This window comes from Physeter macrocephalus, chromosome 5 (genome assembly GCF_002837175.3).
Source record: "Physeter macrocephalus isolate SW-GA chromosome 5, ASM283717v5, whole genome shotgun sequence".
In the NCBI taxonomy this organism is placed as follows: Eukaryota; Metazoa; Chordata; class Mammalia; order Artiodactyla; family Physeteridae; genus Physeter; species Physeter macrocephalus.
The window spans coordinates 80,907,407-80,927,016 of NC_041218.1; the positions used below are offsets into that span (position 1 = coordinate 80,907,407).

General features: G+C 35.6%; 1 protein-coding gene across 3 annotated transcripts in view; it reads left to right on the forward strand.

Annotated features, from left to right (window-relative positions):
• The window catches only part of SEMA3D (semaphorin 3D), a 217,114-nt gene that overhangs the window by 166,876 nt on the left and 30,628 nt on the right, over nt 1–19,610 (forward strand). For all 3 annotated transcript variants that reach the window (XM_024131021.2, XM_024131035.3, XM_024131030.3), the window contains 3 exons: nt 2,485–2,599; nt 3,787–3,856; nt 6,562–6,706. In XM_024131021.2, coding sequence (XP_023986789.1) covers nt 2,485–2,599; nt 3,787–3,856; nt 6,562–6,706 — 330 coding nt within the window. The remainder of the gene's footprint in view (nt 1–2,484; nt 2,600–3,786; nt 3,857–6,561; nt 6,707–19,610) is intronic.

Below are 19,610 nucleotides of genomic sequence, written 5' to 3' on the forward strand. Positions count from 1 at the left end.
CATGGCCGCTGAGCCTGCGCGTCCGGAGCCTGTGCTCTGCAATGGGAGAGGCCACAACAGTGAGAGGCCCGCGTACTGCAAAAAAAAAAAAAAAAAAAAAAAAAACTTGCAACATGGAGACATAGTGCAAATTATGAGGTGTGATTATTTTGTTCGTTAAGTGCAAATGTGAGTTCGTGCTAATTATTGAGTTTGAATGTATTTAAAATTTTAAATTATTCTTCTTTTTAAATTGTTTGTTATAAACCTAAAGGACAACTCAAGCAAATAATAATTATTACTCATTTATACAGAGCTATTACTTAAAATACTTCTGTTGTTTAGCAGAGAGGGATGTTAAACACCGTTCACTCTGGGTGTCACGGTACACCCTTGGTGTGAGGTGTTAAGGCTATAAAGACAGCTATGGTCTCCATTCTCAATGACCTTGCTTGCCCTCCCTTCCCTCTCCTCCTCCCCATTTCTTTCTTCAAGAAGAGCCACTATTTATATGACTTTGAATTCTCCTGTCTGTCTGGAGTGGTCATGTAGATACTTTTCTTTAATTTAATTTTCAGAGATAAAAGAATCACAAGGAAGCTAGTCCCTAGATATTCAGACCTGAAATTTGACAGCAAACTGTTTATTAACTTTATGGAACACAGACTGCATGAAAGACAAAACTTTTTATAGAATTTAGATTTAAATGGAAATATATTAATGGAAATAGGGGCTTCATAAGTAATTTTTGAAAGTCAAAATTAAGTACTTAATGTATTTATACCATGAAACATCCTTATTTATTTATCATAAGCATAGCAGATCTAGTTGAGTCAAACAAAGTCGTATTAATTTAGTGTTCACAGGGACATATCAAATTAAAAATAAGAAAAATATCCCTTTATGGTGAATTATTGAACAGCATAACCCTGTTTATTCTACCTAATTGGTATAAATGCTTATGTTTTGCTAAATGTCTAAAGAATATCATTTTTTCATTTTTTAATTGAGGTATAATGGGCATACAACATTAGTTACAGGTGTACACCATAATGATTTTATATTTGTATATATTGCAAAAGGGTCACCACAATAAGTCTAGTTAATGTCCATTACCATATATGGCTGAAAATTTATTTTTTTACTCTCAGCAACTTTCAAATATGCAATACAATATTATTTACTATAGTCACCATGCTGTATGTTACATCTCCATGACTTATTTATTTTATGTATTTTTTTTTGAATTTTATTTTATTTTTTAATACAGCAGGTTCCTATTAGTCATCCATTTTATATACATCAGTGTATACATGTCAATCCCAATCTCCCAACTCATCCCACCACCACCCCCTGCCGCTTTCCCCCCTTGGTGTCCATACGTTTGTTTCTCTACATCTGTGTCTCTATTTCTGCCCTGCAAACTGGTTCCTCTGTACCATATTTCTAGGTTCCACACATATGCATCAATATACGATATTTGTTTTTCTCTTTCTGACTTACTTCACTCTGTATGACAGTCTCTAGATCCATCCACGTCCCTAAAAATGACCCAATTTCGTTCCTTTTTATGGCCGAGTAATATTCCATTGTATATACGTACCACATCTTCTTTATCCGTCTTTATCCGACAGACATTATTCGTCTGTCGATGGACATTTAGGTTGCTTCCATGACCTGGCTATTGTAAACAGTGCTGCAATGAACATTGGGGTGCATGTGCATGACTTATTTATTTTATAACTGGAAGTTTGTACCTTTTGACCCCCTTCCCCCATTTCATTCACCTCCCACTAAAGAACATGTTTAATGAAATATTTCAGAATAAAATATGTGGAAAAACATCAATTAGTATTTAAAACAAGATTACTTTTATATGTATGCTATTATGTGTATGTTTATGTTGCCTTGTGTTAATTAGTAGGGTACTAAAATTGGAAAAGACTGTTTTTAGGTCTCTACCAAGGCATATTTCTAAAGTATTCAAATAATTCATCTAAATCATATGCATAATGTACAAATCAGTGGTAACATTTTTTTAACACAAGTTGCCTGGCCTGTGCTAAGCACTTGACAGAAATTTTCCATTTAATAATCAAAATAGCCATATTTCAAGGCATTAATCATATTTTGTCAATGAGAAAACAGAGACTTGAAGAATTAAATAATCTTTTGTAAGTCATAGAGCAAAACTTGGCAGAAATGGGAGTCGATTCCAAGCCTGCGTTATTTACTGTTGGCTTGCACGCATCTGCTCATTCAGCAGAGCTATGGTGTTTACGTTGCACATTTAACTGTGAGAAAAGCATTTAAGTTTGAAGGACAAAACTGCCTTTTCCCTCCTTCGAAAATTCAAGGACTTAAATATGCAAGCTCTCTGTCTTTGTAAAAGCAATGACATTAATAAGACACTGCCTATGATAACCACAAGTTTTAGTTGGTGATAGAATCATGTTGGTAAATCTGTATCTTTATTTTGTTTTCTTTTTTTTTTTTTCCCCCCAGAATGATGTAGGAGGACAACGCAGCCTGATCAACAAATGGACCACTTTTCTCAAGGCTAGACTGATTTGCTCAATTCCTGGAAGTGATGGGGCAGATACTCATTTTGATGAGCTTCGTAAGTCACGTTTCTATTTTCTTAAAAAAGTCTTACTAATTAAGTAATTCAGCATTTAATTTATTTTAGCCCCAAATGCCTGATTATAAAGCCCAGGACAGCTTGCAGGAGTGGTGCTTACTAAGTTCCCACACGCAAAGAACTTGGAGGTGCTCTAGGTCTGGGTGTTCATCGTAATGAAGAAGTTCCCCTTTTGTGAGTGTCCTCAAAGTTACGAGGGAAACAAAACTGCAGCAAGAGACGGAAAGATACTAGCTCTGGGACTACAAAGCCCATCCATTCTTCATGTGGTCTTTTATTTGGAAGGAGCCACTGGCTATAGGTAGCAAGAACTTGGGTTCCTTATTCTGTAGATGCCCTCTGCTGGAGAGCCCTGGAGATCTGGTGAACTCTGTCGCTCTGACTTTTTAATAAAAAGGGTACTCTGAGAAGCGTTAGATTCTTCTCTTTTGTTTCCCCTTTTTACTCCTCTAAACGCTAATTCTAGAAGGAATTTTTCAGCTGTAAATAAAGTTAGTATCATTAGCTTTTACTTTTTGAACTTTTTTTGGGTTTTGCCGTGCAGTGTAAAAATGATGATATCATTGAATGATTTGTGTCAGTATTGTATTTACAGTATTAAATTATATATGCAGTATTCGTGGATAATTTCTCATGCTGTATATAAGTATGCTAACCTCTTAAATGATGTTTTAAAGAATATTATTTACATATACTTTAGTATCAGTGTTGCACAAGTAATTACACAATACCACACAAGGAATGAACTAGTCTAGCTATTTTCATATTATTACCAAATAGGTAATTGAATTACTAACAAGTTGACACAATTACAGGACAACACTTTTTTAACACTGGAGGGTAAAAATAACCTGTTTTTAGTTTCTGTTCTATATGAAATCACATACTCCTAATTGGAAACAGTCATGGAGATTATCAAGTGAACCATCCCATTTATAGGTGTTTGAAGTAAACACATTCGAGGGTGAATGTTCAATTCAGTGTCACACAGCTAGTGAGAACTTGTCTTTTCCTCTTAATTTCTGATGTCATAGTGTAATGACTTTCACTGTTATCTTAATTTTATATACTGTTTAGAGTCTCAGGAACATTTCATTATTAAAGAAAAAGCAAACGTGATACTGAAAAATACAAATGTAGAATCATTATTTTTTTCCTATTAATAGAAGACATTTACTTACTCCCCACAAGAGATGAAAGAAATCCTGTAGTATATGGAGTCTTTACCACAACCAGGTAAGTTAAAAAAAAAATGCCTGTAATCCTTCTAGAGAATTGTATCTATGTAAGAAAATACATGTTTTTTTTGTCCCTTCCTTTTGTGTGAAAAAACACACATTTAAAAAAATTTACTTTTTCATTTATTGTTTCCTAGAAATCTTTTAATATTAGTACATAAAAATGTCTCTGTTCTCTTTACACCAGCAAAGTATCCCCTATATGGATGAACACAATTTATTTAACTAGTCCTCTGTACCTAGGCATTTGCGTTGTTTCCAGTCCTTTGCTAGTACACATAATGCTTCAGTGACTAACCTTGTACATACGCTATTCCCTGTAGGAGCAAGTATATCTGTGAGCTAAATTCCTAGACTACAATTACTGGATACAAGGGCACATACATATGTTAATCATAATAAATAGGTTGAGCTTCATGACAGAGAAGTAATACCAACAAAATACATGTCTTACTCATTGTCTAGGCTGTAATCATGAGATGACACTCTTGACTTTTAAAATGTCTTCACATGCTCTTATTTGCACTTCCCCATTACTCTGCAAAGATGGGCGTGTGACTGTTATTATCACCATATCATCACTGCTCTACTAACTTAGGCAAAGGAAGTTTGTATTACATGTACTTGTCCAAAGAAGAGTAGCCAATTAGTAGTAATCCTGGGACTAGGACTAAAAGTATCTTCCTAATTTCTACGCCTGTATTCTTGTCTTCTTTCTGCATAATACTGTCCTGTACTTGTCATTGAGGCTCTGTGACTTCCTTAAAAGTTGTCCTAGCAGCCATGAAGCTTTCTCAGAGAATATTTGGACCCCCACTTAATCTTATTTAATATTAATTTTATTTAATTCATTAACTTACATTTGACTCTGTTCCAAGTGCACTTTTATTCTTGTTACCTACTACTGCCTGTGTTACATTCTTTGAAATACTTTTCACTTTTTCCATAGCGCTGCTATCGGTCGTCATCAATGTATAGTGCCATCAGTATTGGAGGAATTGGCAGTATTGGCATTAGTATTAGACAAATGGTCTTACTGCCTCCTTTTGAATAAATTATTAAAATATTTTGTGGGAAAATTATAATTTATTTTCTGAGATATTACTGTCATTTAGTTCACAATACCTTATGGATAAAGTCAAATGTACTATTGGTTCAGAACGTATCAAAAACAAAATACTATTTGGTTAATTATAAACTTAGAGTGGAAAGATTTAAATATGAGGCTAGAGAAGATATCCTAAGAAGCTGCTATTTTGAACTCCATGTTTCTGCTCATTTATATCTGAACTAAAAAGGTGCAGGAAGAGCACGTGCCTGTAGTTACTCAAGTCAAGTATCTCAGCCCTGGTTCTCCTGGCATCTTTCCATTCACAGAATTTTCTTTAAAGTCACTGTGTGTTTCACACACAAGACATAGATGTGTGCCAGAGAAATGTAGTCCCAAGATAGTTCTCTTTTTCTCTTATCGAGTTTTTGCCCACCCAGAGTGTGAAGTTACAAGTAAGCTCTTTGTTCTGGTGTACTTTGTTATTTTATTTTTAATGCTGCCCTGAAGACTGAGGTAATGTCAGGATGCAAGTCACATCCTTGGTCCTGTGAGAAGATGTAATTAATCTGCAATAACACCATGATGTGTCATTCCTTTAAAGTATCATAGGCAGGTCATATGATTTTTATGGGGCCATCATTTCCCTTCTTAGCAGCTAGTTTTCTCCCAGCTGCCTATTTACCATCAGCTCCTGATGCTTTGCATTAATGTCATTCCAAGAATGATTAATGATTGAGTTACTCATGTTAGTGAATCCTCAACTCATTTGTGTAGTGCTAAGTCTCAGAGTATAAAGTGTGATCTTGTTTTTCAGAACAGGAATCACTGAAAATTTTAGATTCAGAGAAAATGCCTTTTAATTTCTGGAAATAAAACCAAGATGAAATATCTGATGCTGCTGCTAACAGTTTTCATCATCAGTTTGCAAAAATTTGTTGAATTCCTATGGAGCTTTGCTTCTTCTTAATTAGATGCGCCCCCTCCCTGTGTAATCATGATTAATTTTAAGCATCAGATAAGTTATATACATAAACTCAGAAATTCAAAAAGGAGCAAAAGCATTATTTCAGTGTTTTTAAAATTAATAAAAATTATTTGAGGAAATCATTAATAGCCAGTATTTATGGACATTCACTCACTTTAAGAAAACAGATAAATATTTATTATTTACACATCTAAATATTCCTTTTTTTAAAAAAGTAGGTAATGTAACTTCTGATTTTGTAAGTTCTTTAGAAGGCATTATGCTATAATAACTTCAAATAAAATTCAAGAGCACGTGAATAAATATAATACTCTTTCCTGCATATTCCTGTCTATCCTCCAATTTTTCCAGGTAATTCCTATTTGTCCATCAGATGTCCATTTAGATGCTACCTACTCCCTGAAAACTTACCAGACAGCCTTGTATTGGGTACCCATCTGTGTGCTTGCTTAGTTTACTATAATTACCTGTAATACAAGTGTTATCAAAACTCACTCAGGATTACTTGGCTGTAAGCTCCTTGAGGACATACACACATTTTGTCTGCCGCACCTGTCAGACAGAACGTCCCGAATAAATGTGTCCACAGCAGCTGGTTATAGCACGTGCTCAGTGAATGTCCACTGAAGGGACCAGTGAATGACTGAATCATGTTGCTTTCTCTCAGCTCCATCTTCAAAGGCTCTGCTGTGTGTGTGTATAGCATGGCCGACATCAGAGCAGTTTTTAATGGTCCATATGCGCATAAGGAAAGTGCAGATCATCGCTGGGTGCAGTATGATGGAAGAATTCCTTATCCCCGACCTGGTACAGTATGTATCCATACTTAATAATCAAAGTATTTTAAGTCCATATTCTCTTCCTAATCCTATTATAATAAACTATGCTATTCACCACAGCAACATGCACTGTGGTTTTAAAATAACTGTTTATTTACAGTGATGTGTTAGTATGTCTGACCTTCACTGGAACTTAACATTTTTCGTTTGAGTACGAATTTTAAATACTACAGGAAACAATGGGCTATATCGTAAGGAGCAGACTACTCTGAGAACATAGTGTTTATCCTCAACATGTCTATAGAATCGTCAGAATGATTTAGTATCTAGAATGACAAATATTCCAAGTTAGAAGGAAATGCTAATAAGTATTTATTCATCACATACAGCTCTGCATGTAGTTAAGAGTCTTCTAGTCCCCACTTCTACCTTAAAAAGACTACATCAGTTATAAACGTTCATTTAAATGATCTATTCTCTTGTTCTGCATTTATCTTTTCTTTATTATGTTGCACCTTGGAATTATATGCATATTTTAGATGTGGAAAAGACATAGAAAGCTCTGAGTCCAAAATTGTATTCAAATAGTATAAATCATGTTTAGAGCAGAAATGAAACAGGTAAGAAATGTGTTTCAGAGTTTCTGCATCTGTTTTGAAAAAACTTTGCAATTTAAAATCTGTATGTGCATTATAAATGGAAGGCTTTTGTTTTGTTGATGTGATTAAAACAGTTTGTTATTTAAATATTTTAGAATTAGTTAATTGGTCTAATATAAAGGTAAAATGCCTCTTTTAAAAAATTAGTATTCGTTATGAATATTTCTACCAAGAGCTCAAAATAGTCATCAAAATCCCAGAAAAATCATTGATGTAACCCATCTAATTCTACTGAGTTTTATCTTATGTTTGTTCTTGAAGAGAAAACAGCTGGTAGGCAGGCTTTCTGAAATTATCGTTTCATCTTCCTGTTATGTAACCTAATTAAATTTGGGAACCACACTTTACAACCATGTCTATTTTCCCTTTCGTAATTCCTCAATATGTTTCAGGGATGTTTCTGAACTGATTATAGGATAATCTCAACTTTGGTGGAAAAAACTTTCTGCAAGAAATATTATGATTTTCAATATTCACTTTTTAATTTTCTTTGAACATCAAAGCTGTACTTGCTCGTTTTGTTATTTTTTTAAACAGTAACATAGGGTGTAGGTACTCTTCTAAAGGCTTTATAAATCTTAATGTAATATGTATAATGACTCTATAAAGCAAATGCTATTATTATTAATGCCATTTTACAGATGAGCTATCTCAGGCACAGGTAAGTGCAGTAACTTGCCCATGGTCACAAAGCTAGTGAGTGATGCAACTGAGTTTTAAACCCAGATACCTTGTTGGTAGAGTCCAAGCTCTGAGTCCTTGTACTTTGACACTACATTAAAAACTTTTTATGTTAAATTATATCTATTTTTCCCTTCCATGGAAGACCTTTTACTGAATATACATAGTATAGATAATGATTATATATGTGAAGGTTGTTTGAGTTTTTTTTTGTTTGTTTGTTTTTTGTTTTTTGTTTGAGGAGGATTGTAAAACTTCAGAGGGCTCTCTAGCTGGGGAAATTTTACCATACTAGGATTCTGGGGTTAAGTGTCAGAGACTGTCATACTCTGCATTGTTTCTACATATGTTTATTCTAAAAAATAAAGACTGTGACCATTCAGGCCATTAAAAACAAATCTTTAATTATCTGTATGTTACAGGAGAAAGAATTTGGGACTGAAATCACCCATATTCATTACAGAAAATTATTTCCCTACCTATATACAGCAGTTGATTCTTATAATACTAGGAAGTTGATTATCAAAATGACCACCTGCCGATACATCCAGATCACATCTGACAGTGTAGACTGGAGATGCTGCAGAGGTGGCTGCTGTCACCACTTCCCTGCTCCTCCCTGAGAGACCTGTGAATGTCATGGGAGCCTAAAGTCAACTCCCACCTTACATGACTCTGCTCAGAAGCACACGGGCACTTCTCTGATACGTGACCCCCGAATAGTAAAACATACATGTCAGTGAGGAGGGTTTTCATCAGTAAGGAAAGAAGCACCTCCTTATGTTAAACAGAGCAGCCTTTGCTGTTGGAGTACTCGAAATACAAAGTGTTTACACTGTAGATATTTTCTTGAAGAGTTCAGAATAATCTAGGGAATAAGTTGTATCCACACTACCAAAAATACTTTTCTTTTTAATAATTTAGATAAAAGGAAAAATATCATCAGGCATAAGGAAGTGCTATTTAACAAATTTATTCTTTTATCCTTCTAAACATCACTATTTTCCTATGCTTTTGTAAATGTGTAAACACATTCGCATCTGAAGCTAAGCTTTGAGAATTATGCCTCGTGACTAATCTTTTTTTTTTTTTTTTTTTGTGGTATGCGGGCCTCCCCGCGCTGCGGCCTCTCCCGTTGCGGAGCACAGGCTCCGGACGCGCAGGCTCAGCGGCCACGGCTCACGGGCCCAGCCGCTCCGCGGCACGCGGGATCCTCCCAGATCGGGGCGCGAACCCGGCTCCCCTGCATCGGCAGGCGGACGCGCAACCACTGCGCCACCAGGGAAGCCCGTGACTAATCTTTAATCCGTAGCCCATACTCGGGCCACTGTTGGTAACTGAGACAGAAAGACAAAGTCTCCCTTAGGAAGACTCTGTTAGAACACTCTCTTTGATCAGGTACATTATGTTCTTTTATAGAATTTAGGGAAAGAAAAATATATCCTAGTTACTGTCAGGGATTATTTATCTTGCTTTATAGTTTCAGTTAAAAGCGGCATTCTCTCTTGTTCTGAACTAAACTCAGATTGTGTCTACACTGGTTTTAGATGGGGAGCAACCAGATAAGCCAGTTAAAAAATTTATTTATGTAAAATAATATTACTGAGATACTTAAATTTTTTTTTAATTTTCCATCTTTTTCCAATTAATTCTCTGTAAGAATAGTGATAACCACTCCCCCTGAAAGGTTTGCAAGAGTATCGAGAAAGCCACCGTAACTAAAGGGTATCAGTTATTTCGAAGTAACTAGCTACTTTTGTACTCTCTATGAAATCTCTGTGACCACATTTGAAAATGTCTAAAATCATATGTAAATGTGTAACCTTTGGCTTCCTTAATTCTTTATTTATGTTTTCAGTGATAGCTTACCTTTTAGTTGCATACAATGCTTAGTCAGATTTTCCACATTATATTTTATATCTGGCGGGCTGGTGCTGAAGTTAGGAATGTCATCTATCTGATATGAAAATCTGCTACACAAATAAGCTTTTCATAAACTAAGGTTACCATTTAAATAACTCTATCATTTAATCACTGAAATTATATTTCACAGTGTATCAAGTAATGACTCTTGTTAAGTTTGAGAATCTAAGAACCGGAATGGATGAGAGACACAGCATAATTCACTCTCATTTTACTGAGGAGGAAACTTATGCCCAGAATAATAATTTTCTCAATATCATATCACCAAACATGGCAGAGTGAATAGGGATGTTGAAGTTTTCTGACCAGTCTTTTTTCCTTTATTCTTTGATATTCTCTAATACTCACCTATCCCCTAAATTCACCTGATTAATATGCTGCTGAATGCTCTACCTAAAATTAACTGCATTTATTTTTACATATTCTCCTGACATACTTGCTCATTTGTTTTGTTTTTTTTAAGGTAGCCTAATTGTAGTAATTTTTGTTTAAGTGAAGCTATGAGTCTTATTTTCTACAAACCTCCAGCTCAGAAATTTTAGTCAAAAACCATTATTGAACCCGTCTTATGATCCAGACACAGTAATAAGGACTCATGTTATCCGTACATTCTTACAGACAACTTAATGGTGTAGATATTATTATCCCAATTTTATGGATAAGAAAAAGCCCAATGAACCTAAATGTCCATCGACAGATGAATGGATATAGAAGATATGGGATTTATATTATATGTATGGTGGAATATTACTCGGCCATAAAAAATGAAATAATGCCATTTGCAGCAACATGGATGGACCTAGAGATTATAATCCTAAATGAAGTCAGACAGAGAAAGACAAATAACATATGATAACACTTGCATGTGGAATCTAAAAAAAATGATACAAATGAACTTATTTACAAAACAGAAATAGACTCACAGACATAGAAAACAAATTTATCGTTACCAAAAGGGAAAGAGGGGGGAGGGATAAATTAGGAGTTTGGATTAACAGATACACACTACTATATATAAAATAGATAAACAATAAGGTACTACTGTATAGCATAGGGAACTATATTCAATATCTTGTAATAACCTATAATGGATTCTGAGAAAAGAATATATATATATATGAATATAAATGAATCTCTTTGCTGTACACCAGAAACAAACACAGCATTGTAAATTAACTATTCTTCAATTTTAAAAAATAAATAGAAAAATCCAGTGAGGGTAAGCACATGCTCATGGTCTCACAGTTTTTAAAGTGGTGAGACTAGGATTAAATTTAGAGCCATGTAACTCCAAATCAAATGCCATTAACCCCCATGCCATTCTGCCTTCAAAGTGATAAAATCAAACAACCAAACAGAACCTTACACTGTTTCTCCAGAGATCAGTCTGTTCTCTACAAAAATAATAGTGAAGTGTTGAAGCCTTATTGCACTTGTCATTTATTTTATTGTAATTCAGGGGAACACGTCTTACTTTAATCAAAGCATTGCTGAATAACTTGCTTTCTATGAAATGTCAGGATCTTTAATCTGAAAGCCACTTTCCACTTACGTTAAAAATTTTAAATAATTTAAAAAACCACCTTTGCACTTACATTTTCTCATCCATATTGCTATTGAGGTTGAATTCTAAGTTGTTCTCCCAGCAGTGCCTTCTGTTGACATTATCACTCTGGTAAATAAACATTAGAACTTTCTGTGTGCCGTAGCTACTTAATTTTTTTAGTTTGACAGACTTCTGTACTTCCTGTGATAAAAAGTCAAACCTAAACTCCTAGCCTTACAATGATATCACTACTCTACAGTGTTAATAAGCCTGGAAATTCAAGAATGCACAAGATTCGCTTACAGAATTCCTTCACTTCAAGTGATTCTTCTGCCCTCTGGTGTCCAAACAGAGTCTCTGAACAAATTATATTTCGTTCAGATGGGCCTTACTGAACTGCTGGGTCTTGGTAATAAGTTCCAAGTGAAACGCAGTATGGAAGAATCTACCATACAATGAGTGATAACAGGTCAGATATAGAAACCAAACTGAGATCAGGCAAAAAAATCTAGGGAAGGTTTGTAAAGGCAGAAGGTTTTATTTTTGACATTTGATTTATTATTAAAAATTTAATCTGTAGTTTCATTCTGTGTTGATAAGGAGTTTTTATGATTTATGCATAAATGTAAATATTAATACATGTTTACTTGAAAGTGAGCTTCAGTTTTTAAACTATTCTCTTATCAGAAAGGTGAGAAGCAAGGACTTTTTGAAAGAAATTTATTGTGGTAAGGACACTTATCGTGAGAGCTACCCTCTTACCAGATTTCTAAGTGTACAGTACTGTATTATTATCTACAGGCTGTAATGTTGTATAGCAGCTCTCTAGAACTTACCCAGTGTAACTGAAATTTTATACCCACTGATTGATGACTTCCCATTTTCCACCCCCCCGAGCCCCTGGCAACCACAGTTCTATTCTCTGCTTCTAGGAGTTTGACTATGTTTTATATATATATAAGTGGAATTAAGCAGTTTTTGTCCTTCATGGCTGACTTATTTTACTTAGCGTATTGTCCTCTGGGTTTAACTGTGTTGTCACAAGTGGTAGGGTTTCCTTTCTTTCAAGACTGAATAATATTCCACTATATGTATAGACACTTTTTTTTCTTTAATTTCTTTATTTTATTTATTTATTTTTGGCTGTGCTGGGTCCCCGTTGCTGCACGCAGGCTCTCTCCAGCTGTGGAGAGCAGGGCTACTCCCCATTGCGGTGCATGGGCTTCTCATTGCGGTGGCTTTTGCCGCAGAGCACAGGCTCCAGGAGCGCAGGCCTCAGCAGTTGTGGCACGTGGCCTCAGCAGCCGTGGCGCACGGGCCTAGTTGCTCCGCAGCATGTCGGATCCTCCCGGACCAGGGCTCGAACCCATGTCCCCTGCACTGGCAGGCACAGACCCTCAACCACTGCGCCACCTGGGAAACCATATAGACACTTTTTAAAATCCATTCATCAGTCAGTGAACATTTAGGTTGTTTCCACATATGGTATGAAGGGTTGTCAAAAAATTAAAAAGTAGAACTACCATATGATCCAGCAATCCTACTTCTGGATATCTGTCCAAATGGATTGAAATTGGGATCTTGAAGATAGAGTAGCACTCCCATGTTCATTTGCAGCACTATTCACAGTAGCCAAAATGTGCAGTTTTTGAAGTTAAAACATTAAAGAAATGTATGTTTCACTGCTCCTGAATCATTTTCCCATAGTTTTTAAACAATTTCTAAACCTCACATTTTGTAAAAATAACAATTCATTTTTAAATTCCATTTCCTCCCAAATAGTTACTGCTTTTACTGTTAAATGTTTCACCTTTACTTTTTTATTTTTTTAATTATTTTTTTTGAGGTACGCGGGCCTCTCCCTGCTGTGGCCTCTCCCGTTGCGGAGCACAGGCTCCGGACGCGCAGGCTCAGCGGCCATGGCTCACGGGACCAGCCGCTCCGCGGCATGTGGGATCTTCCCGGACCGGGGCACGAACCCGTGTCCCCTGCATCGGCAGGCGGACTCTCAACCACTGCGCCACAAGGGAAGCCCTCACCTTTACTTTTAAAGATCAAAACTTACTCATGAATTTCCCAACTAAGGCTTCATATTTTTGGTAGGGAGCAAAAAGAGGTAGTTATAGGTACTGCTTTTTAATTTCATACCTTGTTTTTCTATGTATATACTGGTGAATGATAAATACGTTAAAATTCCCATTAATAGCTTAAACAACAGCAAAACGCATTCTTTTTGTGTGTACAGGTATGAGAAAGAGGTGATGCAAATGGTGACTCTGAGAATACCTGTGAATTCCTTGGTTCAAACATTTGAAGCAAAGCCATAGTTCAAGGAACACCACGAGATGATGAAAAGCATCCTTGACTGTATACTAAAGACGTGATCTCTTACCCCAGCTCTGCCTCTTACACTGTCTGACACTGGACACATTGAATACATATGCTCACTTTCAGCTAGAACTTCCTAATTGTTTTTGTCGTTGTTGCTTTTCTTTTGTTTCCTGTTAAGTCACATAAACTACCAAAACCACTAATCTAGCCTCCTTCTTCATGTTTATTGACCTTCTATGGTGTATACCTGAGTATAGATAATATGCTCTTGTCCTTTTAGTGAGAAAAAGAGAAAAATACTGAAATGTCCTGTAAAAACTAAGAGTTGTTTAATCTCAAGTAATCCCTGAATAAACATTTCCCCTCTCCAATTCTATTTTAGGAATTCAGATCTTTAGAAAAAATTAAAATCCTTTTTCTGAAGTCACATTCATATATTAATCAGATCCTTGATTTAACTGACCCACTACAAAGACAATGTTAAGTGATTTTTCAGCTACCATTTTATGTAAAGCAATGAAATCTCGACCTTTCTATAACATTTCAAGTCTTTGTCTAAATAAGAAGCCCCACCATGTACAATTCCTCACATGGGTTTTTCTCTAGAGTAAATGAAAAATAAAGGTAAATAGATTCCCCTCTTTGCAAGAGAGGCTTTACTGTCCCTTCTCTGCTCTGAGATAAAATCTCCCAAACTGTGATGTGGATGAGGTTATGTCTAACAGTCCTTATTTATTTCCCACCAAATTATTAAACTTTCTAACACGTAAAAGGCAGTGAAAAAATTCACAAAATTCTTTTCCACGGCCACTGGAAACTTCATCCTACTAAAAATTCTGTCATGGACCAGCTGCGGGTCCTGGCATATCCACCTGTTCAAGAAAAGCGTTTTTTCCTCCGACATATCTAAGCATCGCAGCCTTCATTGAGATTGACTTATGATTTTGCTTCAAAAAAAGAGCAAATCCTGGAGATAGTGTATCATATCATAGGATAATAATACATAATGACAATAACTCAATTCTTATAGCAGACTGGATATATGCAATGGTACTTCACTTCGAACTAGAATGACTGCTGAGAAATTCCAACTTCTACCTTGGCCCAGGTCCTCAACAGCAGGGATTTGAAATAAAACATGAAATTCATGAGTTCCAAAACTCTTCGGACACCCTGTTTTCTCCTGATCTACCTAAAATATTTGGCTTGAGCAATGACATATTCATGTAACACACTGTTTTTATAGAGCTGATTATTCTTAGAATTGTATGTCTTCATGAATCCCCTAAATTAGATCTGAGTTGTAACCTAGACTGGCCCCATTAAGTAAGGATTTTCTTGATTATATTTCTAGAAAAAAAGATGTTTTAAGATTGATTCAAAGATAAGGGTGCAAAAAGAAAGAGAGTCCAAAAGTCGTATCCTAAACTTCCTTTTGATTTGTATAGTGTTAGACTGTGAGAGATCCAAATGGGATGGAAAAAAATAATGGAAGAATTCCCTCACAGTGTCACACTGTCTTCTCATTTATGCATCTGAAGAATATGTCTAAAATTTCACTGGTGTTTCTTTTGTTTCAACTAAAGTTCCTAATTGATTTAAAGTATATGGAAATCTTTGGGAAAATCTCATTTTACGTATTACTAGCTCATAGATGCCTCTCTATCATATTAAATTCACGGGTTTTTTTTTTTTCCCCCAACATTTGTTCACTGCATGGCTTTCCACTTATTGGATAGGATATCTTTAATTCTAACCCTTCTAGGTTTTTGATTCTAGAAAGGAGAAGCAGAGGCAGGTCTAGAATCTGGGCCTCCTGACTCCAAGTTCCTAAGGGTGTATGACAAAACATCTCTACCATGTTCCTTTAACTGTATATAGGCTGTGTTTCTCCGAAATGGTGAAAGGCAGCTGATTCAAATAACAAATCAATCTCTTCAACTGGCTTTCAGCTTTCTTTTCCATAGGGCCAACATTCGCTTTTAAAATGAGGTTCTCCCAGTCCCAGGCTACTTACTCCATTCAATCATGTTTTCATTTTTCTGGTATAGAAATTCTTCTAAAGAAAAGAGAAGCTTCAAAAAAAGATAGATTTACCTGTATATTTATATCTCCGGCCCTTCTATCTCAGATTGAATATTAGCATCTTTCTTTGCCCATATATGTTATAAACTGACTCTTAGAGGAATAGTAGGGGGATAGGATGGCACCTATTAAATTTGCATGTTTTACTTTATAAATAAAAATGAGACTTCTTTACACATTTAGCTTATTTTTCCCATTTTGCTAAAAATGAAAGCCCGGTTCAGTTGTTCCTCATGCCATGTCTTCACTCGTACTCATCATCCCTCTGATTTGTTTAAAAGGAAACTGCAACCTGTAGAGAATAGCCCGAAGCAGCAGTGGGAGAAAACTTGTAACAGCTGTCTGGGGCCTTGCCAAGGGGCAAAGTTCTCTCATTGGATAAAACCCATTTTTCTCCTCTTATCCATTGCTTCCCACTGCACGACTGAAGGCCCTCTGCAAACACGCAGACGTGCCAAGCATAACACGATCACACCTAGTCAGGGTGGCAGCCAGCCCTGGGAGATAGGCATGCAACCAGGGCTTATTGCCGCTGCCGCTGGGTTTACCCTTTCATCTCAGAGCTGCCTAGGCAGGTCCTTTTCTCCTCTGCTCTTGTGCTGGTATTATTTCCAGCAAGATATGGACATCTTAGAGCTCTGGTAATAGCTCGTTCTTTTTTTTTTTCCCTTTATATTTTAAACTGTCTTAGAGTTTTTTGAAACAGTAGTTCCCTGGTTTATTTCTTACAGTCACAGGAGCTAAAGTGATGGAAGTCAGACAAATGTTAGAAAGCTGGAAGCAGAAATAAATTGCCCTCTACAGTATATTCAGATGGACTGAGTCAGCAGGTAGAACTTAAAGTACATACATACATACAGAGAAAAATTCGTTAGATTTTTAATACCTGTGATGTATAGCTGCAATAGGAAAGTTTTCTAGGATTTGTGGAAGGAAAATAATTGAATATGGTTATTTAGATGTAGCATTTCCCCACGCTTTCTCTTTTTCCTTTATGGAATTTTTCTCTCCTACTTTCCATTTACCTGCATAAGATACTTGGCATCCCAAGTTATTTTTAGATCTGTGTGAGATGCAGCTATGATATCAAAGGAGAAATTCCACTGGTTTTTAATATTTAGTTCAAACTGTACTATCTTAAACCTCAGGGAGTATCTCCACCAAATCACTTTCATTTGTGAAAGTAGAGTGGAGACGCAGACCAGAGAGATCACACACAGCAACCTAGAGGATAAAGATCTTATCCAAACACTGGCAGCATGCCATGAGGAAAAGCTGCCATATGAAAAAAAATACATTTTCAAAGATCATTTTATAATAGTCAATAGAAGCCAGGTTTCCCTTCTCTTCTTTTTTTGTTAGATTTTATTACACTTAAACTTCTTTGTCAGAGGTGAACAATGAGGAAAATTATCACGTTTGTTTCTCTGATGAATGTTCCTAGCTTCATTCACCTATCCTTTCTCACATTAAAATTTCTTATGGTTTGAAAATTTGATATAAAAAACTGACTTGAATGGCACGATGTTATTTCCTTTGAAATACTGGCTACTGCATGATTATAGCTACAAAGTCAAAAGAGATGTTTTTCTTAAGTTGGAGGGCTGTTTCAAAAATGTAATGCAGGCAGAAATCTTGCATTTGCTTTGATTTTAATAATAGACCCACCAGATAGTACCACAGGCATTATAAGCTATAAGCCCACTATGAATGGCCTTTGACTGAGTCTTAAACATGCAGCCTGTAATTGGGCAAGAGCTTTGTATCATTTGAGCTCCGTATCCATTTTGAGTTACAGCTTAATCTACTTAATATAGGGTTCCTTGCATTATTGAGCTGACAGATTTCACTTGGCTGAAAGCAAAGTGCTAGAAACAATGACTGAAGATACAGACTTAGATCTTTAGACCAACATCCAGCTAGGAATATGATCAGTAAGTACCAAATGAATAACATTCTAGGACATTTCTAACCTTTTTGGTGCAGACCTGGGACAAGTCAATAAAACTGATCAAGAAAAGATCAGTTTCTTTTCACATGCAAGATTCTTATGAAAGATAAATATATTCTCAAGCTATTTATAGAAAATTATTAACAGATTTTTTTTAAAAAGTACTTCTTTGCTATTTCTTGTAATTTAGTGAGCTATTGTGATTTTATTGCTGTAAATTTGAGGTCAGGGTAATTTATTGTGACTAACTCCAGTATCTTTAGTTCCTTGAGAATGACGCTCGTGAATGCTTTCAGAAGTACAATTTCGAGCCTTGACAAGATTCTAATTAGTGTTGGGTATAAGTGGCTCAGTTCAGTGGAGATTATGTTTCAACTTGTCTAAAAACTAAAACAGGGAAAAAGCAGCACTTTCTTATAAACTTTCCTTAATATTACTCATTTTCTTTTCTGTGCCTGCATCATACAGCTAAACTTTTCCATTCCAAAATATTAGCCAATTAAGAATTCAAATGTGGTAACAGCATTGTTCTCTCTGAGATAACTTACTAAATTACAATATAATAAAATCATAAAATAGATTTAGTATGTGGGAGGGGAGATATTTGAAGTAATATTTTGAAGGGATTTACGAAGTAATTCCCTTTTCATGTTTTTGGATAGAGGCACATTGAATTCATACCAGTGTGAATTTTTTACTTTTACCACCAGGGGGCAGGGTATGCTAACTATTGAATTAGTGGATGTAAAAAGGCGCACAGGAAGAGATTTCAGACAGAAGTGAAAAATTCCCTGAGGGTTTCCCCACAGATCCTTTAGGGGAAGAGTTGTTGACTTGCTCACAGTAAATTTTCACGCCAGTTAGGAAAAACTAGATAATTATGATATCAAACTATTAAAGTTATTTTACAAGTAATTTTATGACGTGTTGATTTGTTCCATTTTATTAACCATCATGGTTTTAATTTAAAACTGAAATTTTACTTTAATTAAAGGAAATTGAAAATAATAATGTTTATAGATCACTTTCTTAATTATTTCAACTCAAATTTCATGTACCTTTGCAAGAAAAGAGCTCACTTTGGAAACTTTAGAAAATACAGGTAAATGGATATAATTTAGAAATCTTTTTGGAGAAACATTGAGAAGCTTTAATAAGCATGATAATTTGTTTCATAAGGTTCTCTTTGATGATCATTAGCCATTCCATCTGCCAACAAGCAAAGACAGTTGTCTTTTGAGATCTGAGGCTAATTCAAGCAGAGAAAAGTTCAAAAGACAATACAAATATCTAGCATGGGGGTTTTGTATTTGGTTTTCTGAAGTCATACTTCTTGGAAGAAAAGATATGGATTGGAATTATCAATGTTTACTTGTGCTTATGCAACTGAAAAGTATCTCAAAAGCAAGAGCCCAACTGGACATTGATAAAAGATTTAAAATATGTGCACAATTAATGTTTTATTGAGGCATCAATGACATATAACATTAGTTTCAGGTGTACAACATAATTCGGGATTTGTATATATTGAAAAATAATCACCACAATAAGTCCAGTTAACATCAGTCACCATACATAGTTACAATTATTTTTTTCTTGTGATAAGAACTTTTAAGATCTACTCTTAGCAACTTTCAAATACGCAATACAATGTTAGTAACTGTAGCCACCATACTGCACATTACATCCTCAGGATTTATAACTGGAAGTTTGTACCCTTTGACCCATTTTGCCCATCCTGCACCCTCTACATCTGGCAAC